Source organism: Stegastes partitus, unplaced genomic scaffold (genome assembly GCF_000690725.1).
Source record: "Stegastes partitus isolate 25-593 unplaced genomic scaffold, Stegastes_partitus-1.0.2 Scaffold36, whole genome shotgun sequence".
Lineage (NCBI taxonomy): Eukaryota > Metazoa > Chordata > Actinopteri > Pomacentridae > Stegastes > Stegastes partitus.
The window spans coordinates 161,242-175,591 of record NW_007577767.1 but is presented as its reverse complement, the minus strand read 5'-3'; the positions used below and the strand labels follow the sequence as shown (position 1 = coordinate 175,591).

Below are 14,350 nucleotides of genomic sequence, written 5' to 3'. Positions count from 1 at the left end.
CAGCATGCTATGTATGCTTTTAAAATCCTGGCCAGTGCTACAGTGCATCTGCCCCAGCAGCTCATGTGAGTTCACTGTCTTTCAGCGGCTGCCAGACTTGAGCCTGCCAAATAAACCAATGTTGCTATGCAGCATGCAAAAGGAGTTTATCCACCTTCCGGTTGCATCCCTCAACTTATTAACATTCTGCAGGGGGGCTTAAGGGTCTGTGTGATGGATGGATGTCGTTGAAGGGTCTGACAACTGATTAATGCCTTAATTATCTCCAGCGAGGACCTGCCACTCCTCCCAGAGCTGACAGAGTGAGCTGTGTGTGGCCTGACGAGTAACGCCGTGTTCAGGGCTCGCCCACTGGTATCAGCTCTACCAGGGTCACATTCATTTTCTTCCCTAAGAAAAATTTGCACATTTTGCACTGAAAAGGTGTATAATGTTGATGAAACAGTGCAGCAGGGTGTTTTGGGATCTTTGCCACTGCAGTGACTAAGAAAGACAACTTTTCAATTGAGCCTCCACATGTTAGGATTCATCAGGGTTTGCTCTCTGCATACAGAAGCGATCTCGCCTTAATGCACAACACGAGAAACAAAGCTTATTTACCTAATTAGAAATTATAATACTCACTTTGACCACACTTAAAAATACCAACGTGGTTTAGTTGATTATTTGTCATTTTTGTAGATTATCCTCTTTAAGAGAATATGCATTTGTGTTACTTTTCATTCCAACATGCATAAATGGGATTACTTGTAATTTTTTCATTTTGTGTGCAGGAAGTAACACATTTGCACTGTCCCAAAGGAGCTGACACAGATTTCTTCTTTAAAAAAAAAAGAAGCTCTTGCTCTAATTTTAATTGATTGACACCAAAACCTCACACTTATCAATTAATGTTTTAAATAAGTCATGCAATTTTTGTTAAAAATGCTGCTTCTGTTGTCACCAAGATAATCACATTATGTATATTCAGCCAGATATCCACATTAATGAGTAAATCACAGCAAGAATGTGGTAAATACCTTGTTTGTTTGTTTTTTTGCAAATGTGGCTGTCTTTTTGCCAGAAACGTAAATGAAAAAGCTCCAGAAGTTTTCAGTTCATCATTTCTTTACCCATTATGCCATCACATAGTTTTCCTTCTGGCATTTAACCTGACTTAACTGTAATAGCTGTTGACTAGTTGCTACAAAATTCACCACCAAGTGTTTAAAGCCACTTGAAGGAAATCATCTTTTTGTCTTGTTGTGGTTGAGGTGTTGGTCTCTGAGGGACCTGTGGGTAAATGAGACTGAGAGTGTCTTTATTGCCAACAGAAGGTGTAAATGGGCATCCCTCATTAGGACAGAAAGTTAGAGGCAAAGTCATTTCAATGACACTTAGCAGCAAATGCATGCACAAACATATACATTACATAAATTGAATGCAGGCAAGTGCATTTATACAGACTTCACAGTACAGTGTTTTGTTTTGACAGATGAATAAATGTATTTAGAAACAGCATCAGTATCCTTAAAAAGAATCCTTTTTTTAAATGGGCTTATCTCCAGATGGTGTGGAGGCTGAGCTTCTTCTTCATTGGGGTACTTCAAACAAGATTGTGTTGTATTTCATCAAAAACAAATTAAAACTCTTTTGTATGCAGGGTGACAGGTGCTGATACAGTATATGTGCTATGTGTGTGTTTTCTTGCAGGTGTGTGACTGGTGCAAACATATACGCCACACAAAGGAGTACCTGGACTTTGGTGCTGGTGAGCGGAGGCTGCAGTTCTGCAGTGCCAAATGCCTGAACCAATATAAAATGGACATTTTCTACAAGGAGACCCAGGCTGCCCTGCCTGGAGCATTGTGTAACCCAGGACACGGCGCTGTTGGTGAAGGTAAGCCGGAGTGTAGCGGAGGTGTACAGCTGCTCACTCCTGAATCCTGGGGAACGCCATTAACGGACCTCCGGCGAAAAGCTCCCTCACCAGGGGGGCCGTCCACCACCTCTGCTTTGGCTCCTTCCACTTCTTCTGCCACCTCACCCTCAGACACTGCTGCTGTCTGCTCCCCGTCCTCCTCCTCTTCAGCCAAAATCCCCACACCCAGACCCCATGAGAGCCCTACACTTCCCCATCCACCTGTTCCTTCTTTGCATCCACCAGTTGGGGTTCCCTCTGGTAGCCCTCCCATGGTGATGACACCCCGGGGCCCCATGCCCCTGCCTCTGTTCATGGAGCATCAAATGATGCAGCAGATCCGTCCACCATTTCTTCGTCCTTCTGCCCACCCAGCAGGGCCCAACAGCCCACTGTCGAACCCCATGATCCCTGGCATTGGCCCACCACCTCCCCCTAGGACCCTCGGCCCAGGATCAAGCCCAATGCACAGGCCTCTGCTCTCTCCACATCACCACCCCTCATCCAATCCCAACCCTGGCATGATGCCCCCACACCCTGGTATCCCCATGCCAGGTCTGCCTCCTTTTCCCCCAGTCAACATGATGCCCAATGGACCCATCCCCTTGCCCCCAATGATGAACTTTGGCATGCCATCCTTAGCCCCCTTGGTACCCCCACCAACTCTCTTGGTTCCTTACCCTGTCATTGTGCCCCTACCAGTCCCAATCCCTATTCCAATCCCAATCCCTTTCAACCCTAAAACTTCCAGGGACCAACCCGAGAGCAATGGCTCTGTCCGCAGTGCTCCAGAGTCCTCAGAAGCTTCAGCCTCTGGACCTCACTCTCCAGGTTCCTCAGTAGGTGACAGAGGGGAGCAGAAGATAGAGCCAAATAGTGGAGAGCGTGCCTCCCCTTTACGCTCAGAAAGAAGCAGGACAGCATTAGTGGACTTGACTGTGAAGGCAGAGGACAATTCAGGTAACCTTTGTCTAACCACTGGCCCTGGAATGATGGACGGTGTTATTGATTTAACTGTGGGCCAAAGGTCATGCCAACAACAGGTAATTCAGAGGATGCTACCTGGGGTCCAGGTCAAAGTAGAGGCAGAAGCTGAATCAAGATCTCCACCAGGTGCTGGGCTGGGGAGGGAAGGGAAAGGCAATCGTGACAGTGGGGAAGGGACTCTCCTCTCACAGGGCCTCCTCAATGCTTCGGAGTTTGAAGCGGCCACACATCCTAACACACTGGAATCATCAGCCCCACCTTCCCGCAACAATAGCCCCTCTAGCAAAGCTGATCCTCCAGTGAGCCAGCTAAATCCCTGTGTCTCCAAGCTTACTACACCACCCTTGCCCAGTACAGTACGGACCCAGCCCCTACCTCTGCCCCAGCACCAAACTAGCCCTGCTGCCCCATGTAATGTAATAGTCAATGGAACAGGATGGCATTCACTTCTTACTCCTGCATTTGAGTCTTGCCCTGACCCAGGAGGAGACGGGGTTTCAGGAGAGGGAGAGGCAGAGGAGCAGCCAGCCAACGGTGACCTGGAGCATGAGGCACTGAAAGAGAACAATTGCTCGGTGGGTGAATGGGAGCCAGGAAAGCGAGTTTCGGCACAAGATGAGATAGTGGACACAGTAGAGGGTAAGCCAGATCCTGACTCCAATTTGGAGGAGGGTGAGCATGCCTATGCCCTGCCACTACTGTCAACCGGAGGCTGTGTCGTCATCCAGCCTGTGCCAAAGCCCACCGCTGATAAGACGGCCATTCTGTCCTGCTCCATCAGTGCACCATTATCAGCAGCTGGGAGTCCAGAGCTGGAGCCGCCGCTGAAGAGAAGGTGTCTGCGAATTCGCAATCAGAACAAATAAGGTGAGTTCACCTCAGTGTCTTTCCACAAACACTTTTGTGAACACTCAAGTATAGATTCAAACAGATTTATTCAGTGACATTTCATAATTCACATTAGGGTGCCCATCAAATTATCACTCTGTTTTGATGTTTCAAATGTCTCTCACTAAACTTGAATGTGTCTTTGAACTATTCAAAATGATTTCCTTCACCTTTAAAATGTTCTATAATGAGCTGTTTGCTGTTCCTATTTAGGCTTATAATCTTCAAATCTGGAAAGTTCTGCAAGGTTATTTTATGTTTTGTCATTTTGAAATGGCACAATAGGGTTTATCACTTATTAAGAATTTCACAATGTGATGCCTGATTCAAAAGTAGATGCCGTGTGCCCTCATACTGTCAGTGTGGAATAGGTCAAACAAGCATCAATTCAATAATCATCCAAAAATAAAATAAATGCGCATCTTCCCAAGCATTAACTCTACGGGGACAGGTGGTGTGCAGATGTTTTTGAATGTCACCCGGAGGGGTACCGGAAGGGACTGATTCTAAAAACATACGAAAAGCGTTATTGAAGCAGGAGGGAATAAGTCATAAAGCCCGTTTGGGAAAAGAATAAATGAACCAGCACGCCTTAAAAGATTTTGCTACAGGTGCAATCTGTGATTCTGGAGAGACATAGATATTTTGCTAGTTAGCATATTTACATAGGACGGCTTTCTACTGCAAGAACTGAGGGCACATGTGAGGAGGTGTGAATGTCTACAGGAATGACCCTGTGAGCTGCCTTTTTGCTGTGTGTCATCTGCACTAAACAACAACAAATGGTGGTTACTGGAAATAACTCCAATTCTATGAGCACATAGACAATATAATAATAGAGAACATGTTATGCTATGCCATAACATAACCATAATATGTCGAATTTTACACTGACGAGGACACCGAGAGGGCAGAAAAAGTGTTGTTTGTTGTCTTTTCCAAGTTTAATCATTCAGCATTTCTCCTTTAACCAACCAGTGTCAAGACCACCCAGCAGCTTTTAGGGGTCTTGTAAATACTCCCCCCCCCAAAAAAAAACAGGCCTGAAAGAGGTTCTTCAGGAGAGTTTCCTGCAGTTGGAACATGCTCAAAGTACAATTTACTGTCCCTCTCACTCATACTGCACCCTTTCCCCAGTCACATGAACATGCTCGAACGTACACTGAACGTGCTGGCATAGTATTGTGTGGACCAGTTTGAGCAACTTTGTTTGTTTCCCATTTACAGAGCCATGGCTGTGAACACATAGAATTTCATATCAGTCCACACACAGAACAGCTAGCAGACTATGTGGTGATATTCACTGAATTTGACAAAAGGTGTACTGGATTTGAATGACACTACCTTTTATGATTCTAGGTGATGCAGGCTGTATTCTAGGATTGTTTAACCCAAGAGCTATATTAAAACAAAATTTTACTACCCAAAATCAGTAGATTTATTAAAACTGGAGACATACTAGATGTTGTGTATGTGGAGTCTGATTTGTTGTTTAAATATTCTTTGTCAGTTTCTTCATATACCATGTATTTAGTCACATTTGTCACATGTATTTCTATTTAAGCTTGCACATTGCTCTCATTTCATAGGGAGAGTACTTGTTGCTTTCCTGTGACTGGTAGATTACGTCTGCGAGCTTCAGAATGTAAATGGGAAGTCTTTCATGTCAAAGGATTTATTCAGCACATTAATACTAAATTTAATGATGCTCTCCTCGAGTTATTAATTAAATGAAATTGTATTCAAGAGCAATTGAAGACCAATTCAGGTTGTGGTAACATGAGGCGAGTGCTCTGAATAAGATTAATTAGTAAGGACAAAAGATGGAAATCAAGTCCCATACACCGTTAGAACTGCTTGAAGCAAACCAGCTGCTGAAATGCACAGAAGTAAAGCACTGTAATCTTCAGATGACTAGAATGTACACTATTTATGATTATTGATATGGGAGAATGTAAAATGTTAAACGCTATATTTCACCTTTCCCACTAGCATGCAATGCCACAAGGCATTCATTCTGAAATATCTAAAACATTATGTAAAATTTATGGCACCCGAGAAGCAGATGCTGAATATTTTATTCTTTATTTGCCCAAAAGTGTCCTCAAGCTGATACTGATTGCGGGTACCAGAGAGAATAAACCCCAAATTAGGGAGCACTGCCTAAAATCTGCATGTACTTCAGTTTGATCCTCAGTGGTTTGAACACCGAAACCTTACTTTCTGTGAGCTGAACACCCCTTATTCTCCCACTTACCTTTAAATTAAAGGTGGGGCTGCTTGCTTGGATTCATGCATCAGCTTTACCCAAAACAGCTTTGACTCAGTCTAATTCTCCTCCCACTCTGTTTCACAGATGGATGCTCTGAGGACCGCAGTGCCATCAACGACGCTCACTTGTCCACCCCCCACCTCCAAACCCCACCACTCCCAACTGCACCACTCCACATGTGCACACACACACATTGTCCTCGTCCTCACCCATCGTACAGTCTACCAGCACCACAAATCGCCTTCGACGACTGATGAGAGTCCAAGCAAACATGATGACGTGTATCATAGTAGAGCGGACAGGACTCCTTTTGTCTGTGTGACAGACACTCTGATGGACTCAACTTCCACAGACTGGATGTCATGGCCAGCAGGACCGCTTGACCTTTCAACTAAAGACAGTCTATTTCTGCGACAGCAGGACTTTACCCCGCTGCTTCTCTCCTCATTTAGACACTCTCAGCCCACACTGCCCCCTTTGACTTTATCCACCCTCCCCTATCTAACAATTACTTACTGTGTTGTCTTTAACTATGGAACTCACTGTAGTGTCTGATATTCAAAGCTGCTGCTTGGAAGTCAGTGAAGGAGCCCCAAAGACAGATTTCCATCCCTCAGTGAAATGCTTCAACCCAGCCTGTTGTCACACCACAGGTACAAAATCTCTGCTCCAGTAATAGTTTATTTCTTCTTACCCATCTTGCCACTAAACTGATTGCACAAAGTCTGCAGAGCCACAGAGCTGGCACAAAAAAAAAAAAAAACTTCTCGGCCTATGCTTGTCCACAACCAGCAGAAATGTAATTGCCAGACACCAAGTGTTCTGGGTGATTCTGATGCGTGGTAACTCAAAACAAGCATGACTGAAGGGCAGTTTATAGAGATCTTTCAGTGAGATGCTGGAAAACTGTCCTTGGACAAAAAATACCCTTCAGTTGTGTTGAGAATTATTCCTACTGAATCAGCAAACTGGAGATATTGTTAACCTTCACCAGCAAGTAATGGTGTGTGGGTGGAATCATGCAGTTTCTGCCATTTTTCTTTGGCATCGATTTGTTTGCTCTTAAACTTCACTGAATTTAGATATATTGTGACACCAGAACAAGACAGAGTTGTCATGATAATCATTCCTATTATTGACATTTTTAAAAACCCTTTGGAATGCCGTCCCTGTGCTTAAACACAAAGCCGTGCTGTAGCAACAGTGGTACAGGCCCCTGCTGTCTGACAACATTTCAAGGCTTACTGCACCACCAAAAGAACTGGGATGGCATGGCAATGTGGAAACTCTGCCAACCTGCAATGGGTACTTGCTACCGCAGGCTAGTACTTAATCTTTTCTATAATACATTACCAGTGATGTTCCTGTCATGGGTTAGTTTGAGACTGACTGCACTGAATTTAGAGGGGGCAGAGGGAAGCCAGCTCTTTCATAAATTATTCTTTTGGGACCTAGAGGAAAACTGCTGAAGTAACACAACAGAAATATTTCCATAATAAACACACTGAAGACAAATTCATTTTGGCAATAATTTGGAATGTGCTGCCTCTTGCTTGTCCACTAATCCTGCCAAGTTGGGGTTTTTTTTTAGTTTTTTTTTTTTTTTTAAAGCCAAATTCTAAAGCCAGTGTTGTCCTTGACTCAATGTCATGCTCTCTGTACAGCCATTTGGGGCAGTTTAAGTAAAAGCAACACAACTGTCACCCGTCCAGTTTGATCTGATCCAGTTACACTCTGGCTGAAGCCTGTGAGCTGGGACGCCATCAGACAAAGCCAGCATTTAGTTTACACTCCTATGGAGGAGGTACATTGTACCAGTGTGAGACAAGGTATTATCATATGCCAAAGGCCTCTGGTGTGTTGAAACAAAACATGTCACCTAGTTTTCAGTGGAAATGGGATTTCAAACTGAAGATGTGACCAGATAATTCATAGTTGCCAAAATAAAAAGCACTTATTTTACAAAATAATGGACGCTACAGGAGAACACAAGTGGATGTCAAAAGCAGTATTACTGTTAACACTCTTTCTGGTTTACTCAGCCCATAAAGACCTATGTCGTGTCACACTTATGAAAGTAAAATACAATTTTAATTTGAAAAGAAAAGCAAAGTGACCCTCAATTAGGCATTACATCAGATGTGTGCATTGCGTTGCAGACCCGCCATGTCTCACTGTTTGTCCTGCAGCCTTTGTTTTCGTTCATTCTGCCACGGTGAGACATTGTGTGATTCACTCTGTGTCCAAACGAGGCCCGACATTTACTCATGCAATTATTCACACGTAACAAGCATACATACTCATGTCACACACGCACACACAACACACATAGCAATTGTACTGTAATTTTGTGTACGTGTTTGTGTGTGTGAGGCAGGTGCAAGCAGAGAGCCCGGCTGAGATTACAGAGTGTTGACTCAGAATAAGCAGTGTGCAACTCTATCTGTTGCCTGTTAGTCAGGCATTTAGGCTTAGCTTGCCGCCTGCCAAGGCCCAGCTTTGGTGTCACTTAGAGCATTTCCTTGCCCCCGCTTCGTTTCTCTGCAAGCAAAGGCAACGAAAATGCTCTCTTTAAGCTACCTGTTTCTGCCTTGTCTGCTTTGTCTTGCGTTTGTATTTTGGTGGAGATAATATTTTCTCAGTTATTCATATGCACAGCAGTTCTAAAGTTGTAGTTTATATCAAAGACGATAGATTTTTTTTCATCTAATTCAAGATGTGTTATAAACTGTTGTGTTCTAAAATTGAGATTACACTGTACCTTCTGGGTAGTGACAGCACAACATTTAGGTCAAAACCAAGTCTGTGGTCAGGATTTTAGGTCCCTGCAGTGCCATCCCCAGGCTATAATATCATGTTTGTACCTTTAGCATCCTACACTAATGGCCAACACATCTTTTGAAATACGCTTGTTTGCTTTTTTGTCAGAAATTTTACTATAGTCAGCAGCTTAGCTTAGCATAAAGACTCTTTGCCCTGTCCAAAGCTAACAAAGTAGTGTCATGGCTCCATTTTAATACTTTACGGACAGATATGAGCGTGGTATTCTGTAACTCTCTGCAAGAAAGTCCATCCGTCTGTCCATTAGCTATACCCACTTTACCCCAGGTGACACTGGGGGAGAGGTGGGATGCTTCCTGGACAGGTCACCAGTCTGTCACAGGATGACACAAAGAGACAAATAGCATGCACACTCACACCTACAGCCAGTTTAGAAACACCAGTTCATCTACCATGCTTGTCTTTGGACTTTGGGAGGAAGCTGAAGCTCCCTGCAAAAAAAAAAATCCATGCAGGCACAGGAAGAACATGAAAGCTCCACACAGAAAGACCCCAGCTGATGAACAGGTTAGGCAACAGTTGTAACTGCTGCTCCGCTGTGCTGCTGCAGGAAATTCATTCAGCATTTTTCCCAAAATGTTAAATTATTCTTTCAAATTCCCCCCCTAGAGAAGAAAATGCTAATTGTTTTGCTGACCTTTTCTTGACCTTTCTTCTGGTGCCACCATCAGGCCAAATTTCCAATTTTTCATCCAACTAGTAGCTGATCTCCTAGACTTTCTCTAAGTAGGTCACTCTCCCTAACCACAAGTTTCAGACTGATTAAAAAGGTTGAGAGGGCTTGATTTTAATGAGGAACTAACCACAATCCATTGTCATGTCTGCTTTTTCTCCTGCTCGACACCTTTGCACACACACATGCAGACACACTCAGACGACAACAACGTGCCCAATTATGTCTGTTTCTAATCTGCACCATGCTGTGTTGGCGTTACAAGCGGTATACTGTCCCCGGCTGAGACAGGTACTGAAGATATGAAAGCCTAACTCTCATGTAGAAATCCTGGACCACAGAATCAGTCTTTGTGATGGCAACCAGACTCGTGACAAATCTCCAGCATTCCTTTTTTTTTTTGATGATGGACTACAGGCCTGGTCAACAGCCTGAATTATGCAATGACAACTAACTCCAAACCTAATAGAAACGAGTGGTCCACAGACAGAATAAAAACATGATATGACTTCATGTTACTTTTCAAAAACAACAGAGAAGTTGCCTTAACTCTTGCTTGTATAATCTCTACAGTTAAGACAATGATGCTCGCTTGTAAAGAAGACTCTCCCTTCTTTGTACAAAAAGAAATATACCAGAAACAACAACTTTGTTATCTTGCTAGTGTCAATGTATAGATGATCAGCATTTTCTGTAACTTGTATGGACCGTCACATTTTTGCTAAGAAGAAAAAAACCCTCCTCCCAAGTTCCTTGTTCCTAAACATCCAATCTGTTCAACGTTTTAACTCGTGGTGGACTGTCAATCTTTTTGTGTACATTTTATAGTATTATTTATTGTTGACAAGTTTTGCATTTGCAAATAATGAAAAAAAAAAAGTGAAGGTGGTTTGACCTGAGCATTCGATTCCAATGTAAATGCCTGGTGAACAGTGAAATGCTTTTTTAATTATTAAAACGGAGAAAACAGTGAGGAGGTCTTTTTATTATGACGTTGTAACATGTACATAACATGTGGCCAAAATTGCTTTGGAAAATAATCATTTTTTGTGTTGTAACAGTATTTGTTTTATTCAGTGAATTGCCCATGAAGACAAATAAATAAGAGGCACACACAACTCTGTTTCAGATGGGTCATATCTGTTCAAATATGCATTCCGTGTACGCATACGAAGAACCTACACGCATAAACGCAACACTGTATTAGTTTCAAAGGAGACAGAATCAAAGCATACAAATTACAGACTGTCAACATTATTCATTTTGACTTTTTGAATTGATTCGTCTCTTTATCTCAGCGAGCAGCATGTCAAGAAACACCCAGTGACAATAACAATATGTTGCATGTGAAATTCAGAGGTGTCGCATTCGGCAGTCGGGATGTTCTGCAATAAAACCTGTAATATAAACAGTGAGAAAAAGCCGTGCAGCTTAAAGGAAATGTTTCAGTGCAAAGTGACAACCTTGCACAAATTGCACCCATAACTCTGCTTCTTCTTCCATATTTGTTCGCTCTGTGGGAACTTCAAGAGATTCAAGATTCAGTCCATATAATGCTGATTTCTAAGTTTCAGTGGTATTGTCCTTTAAATACAGTTTTCAAGCCTGTTTTAGGATCCCATGACAGCCAGCAGCAAATGCTCAATGATTTATTTTAAATAAAGTTTAGAATACAAAAAAAGGTCCTAAAAAAACAAGATTGCCATATGAACCAGTCAAACACAATCATGTTTACATTGATGCTAAAATGTTTTTAATAATGAATGCAAAAGCAATGAAGTGCTTAAACACATTTTAGAATATTAAATCATTCATAACTGGCTGGGCCTTGGTTATATTGTTGAAATATTCATTGCCTAGACAGGGTCAAGTGGAGAAAAAAAAGGAAACTCTACCATAAATTAGTTGTAATTAGTGCTTTATAACAAGGTGGCCTCCCTGCAACGCTAATAATCTATACATGTGTTAACAAGGACCAAGTAAAGGTGGCAAAATAAACAATATAAATAAATAAATCAAGATGTAAAGCAGTGACTATTAGGGATCAACTGTTTCAAATATATACCCACTAAAACAGCAGACTGTTTTTACTACTTAACTAATCTGTGTTAGTGCCATTAATGAGTTTAATTAAAAGGGCTCTCTGACTCTCAAGTCACAGGTTTGCACGTAAGAATCTGGATTTAATGGTCTCTAGCGCCATCTTATGGGTTCTACAAGTAGTGTCCCACTCTTCAACAGAGAGCGAAAGCGTGATTTTACGACACATAAGTGGTGAGCACAATTTAATTAACAAGCAATAAAATGCATTTAATACAGAACTAATGATTGTGTTTCATTGTTGTCGTTCTACCACCTTATATGTATATGTGGATGGGACAAAATAACATGAACACCTGAGAGTTTAAAGAATATATTGTAATAATATTACCATACATTATTGGACTACACAATACTGTCAGGTGTCCCTTGTATTGTCTTACCATCTATGCAGACATTATATTATTTATATTTTCTACAGCCTAAATTAGGAACAGTATATTAGCATAATATGAAGTCCTGGACTTTCCCATCGTCATCCTGGTGTTTTTAATATTCGAATGACACAATGCACAATTGTTTAATTTTCAGTCATATGAATACTAATTATACATTGTTGCCAACATTGATTCTTCTTTGGTGGTCTTGTATCAAAAGAGCTTTTTTCTGGAGGACTTTTTGACATCAGGACACAGAACACACTCTGGTGTGTATAATTAAACGAATAATGGCTTGTTGAGTTTGTTTCACCCTCTCACCTCTGATAGCTGCTTTAGAAATCAGAGCACATCATTCAGTTTACTCGGCCCCCGTGACACCAGGTCAAACAGAGGTCTAGTCTTGTGAGGTCAGTCAGATCCTCGTATCATCAAGCAATAATAGTTGGTGATTATGATGGCTAACACGATTATTATTATTACTATCATTATTATTATTGGTGGCCACGACTGCAAGCATCCCGACAGAATGCATCATCTGAGACTAAACCACTCGCATGAAGACTAGCTGTGTGTTTATAACGGACATAAACAAGCGACTGTGATCCATGTTGAATGCAGCTAGTACAACTAAGACTACAATCTTCCACAGCGGAAGGATGACGTGGTTTCTAAATGAGCATAACATTCAGCTGTCTTGGTGGTGCAGCTGACCAACTCATGCATCTGTCATATGTCACATAAAATATACTGCCTGCATTTCTACCCTTTAGTAAAGTTATGATTCAGTAAGATTCACAAAGAGGTAATAACAGCTCATCATGATAGATGTCTAGTTGGTACTTTATCTTTCATACTCTTAGGGATGAGGTTGGCTTGCTCAGAACACGCTGGTTTAGTTTTATCAGTTAAAAGATGAGATGTGAGATACTCTACAGCTGCGGTTTCCTGAGCTTGTCATTGCAGCTAATCATTGTGGTATTTTTGACTGCATTTCCCAGGAATCACCTGTAAAACAAATAATTTATCAGCTGCTATGGTTCCTTGGAAACATTTTTGTTGCTGTAGGTGGCGCCTGTGTTTATCTATTTCGCTGCGGTGGCTGTTCACTGTCATGCAGACAGTTCCAAATAAAGAAAATGTAAAATTGGATCACTTCCTGTTAGTGGGACAGAATATTTGCCAGGAAACAATATGCACACTTCAGCTATGCACTGAATAACACGTGCAAATATCTACAAGTTGAATGACTGCTGTACTAAATCCCTAAAAGGAAGAGGGGTACAACAGTTATCATAATAAAGCCGTCATCCCCAGGTTTAAACAAGGTGAAGGTATGCATCTGTGGTTCAACTGCTAATTTGGATAAATTTCTAATACCAAGAAATCTCACAGCGACAAAGAACAGACACACATACTGCATAACAAAATAGTTTTGTCCTCTTTGTAATTTTTTTTATATATACGATATCTGGATAGAACCTTTGAGATGTATCATCTTGTTTTCAAGGTGGTAACAAACCCTCATACAACACACAGACGACAGAACAACTCACAACATAATGAAATATAACACAAAAGACGCAATAAGCAACCTTAAGCCAGACGCGATCGATCAATAAAGGAAATATGGGAGCAGTGATGATATTAATCATCCTGAGAGGAGGGGGAAAAAAAGCATTTTTAAATGAGCAAAATGTTAACAAGGAGCAGATAAATGTAAGTAATTACAGTCACAAACAGCAATAAACATAAAACCTGTTTAGCAACTTTGTCACATAAAAGGGGACAATGAAGGGGAATAACATAACTTTATGCACATGGAACACAGAAATGTTGTAGACAGTAAGTCCAGTCAAAGATTATGCATTTGAAAGTAAACTGGTAGCAAAATTTGACATCCATTATCAGAGAGGAGTCATATGGTTCCGTCAAACATTGTGCAATAGCGTGTTAAAAAGACTAACCTGGCATGAATGTGCAGAGCCTATTATATAAAACACAGAGAGGACAAAGATCAGTTTTAGAGGCAAACAATGTCCTTGATCGGATAAAGGTATCTATTCAATTCTACTCTAATTAATCTTGGTAAAAAATTTAACTACTCAAATATTGTTGGACACCCACGTAGGTGTACATTACAGCTAAAAACTGATCAGATACATATTTTAAAATTGTTTTAGAAAATACAAAGAGCAGATTATATGTTGTCTATATTAGTTGGTTGTGCTGCAAGGTGGCTCGGTGGTTAGCACCATTGCCCTAGAAGGTCGCCGGTTCTCGTCCCGGTGAGGACACCTGGGATCTTTCTG

The 14,350-nt window shown here is 41.6% G+C and overlaps 2 protein-coding genes across 2 annotated transcripts in view; both read left to right on the top strand.

Annotated features, from left to right (window-relative positions):
* sobpa (sine oculis binding protein homolog (Drosophila) a) overlaps window positions 1–6,618 on the top strand; it is a 40,387-nt gene extending 33,769 nt beyond the window's left edge. The window contains exons 6-7 of the mRNA XM_008301794.1: window positions 1,693–3,754; window positions 6,132–6,618. Of these exons, the coding sequence (XP_008300016.1) occupies window positions 1,693–3,753 (2,061 nt within the window). The 3' untranslated portion in view covers window position 3,754; window positions 6,132–6,618. The remainder of the gene's footprint in view (window positions 1–1,692; window positions 3,755–6,131) is intronic.
* rock2a (rho-associated, coiled-coil containing protein kinase 2a) overlaps window positions 1,243–14,350 on the top strand; it is a 57,832-nt gene continuing 44,724 nt past the window's right edge. Inside the window, exon 1 of the mRNA XM_008301814.1 lies at window positions 1,243–1,253. The gene's annotated coding sequence lies outside the window, so the exon portion shown is untranslated. The remainder of the gene's footprint in view (window positions 1,254–14,350) is intronic.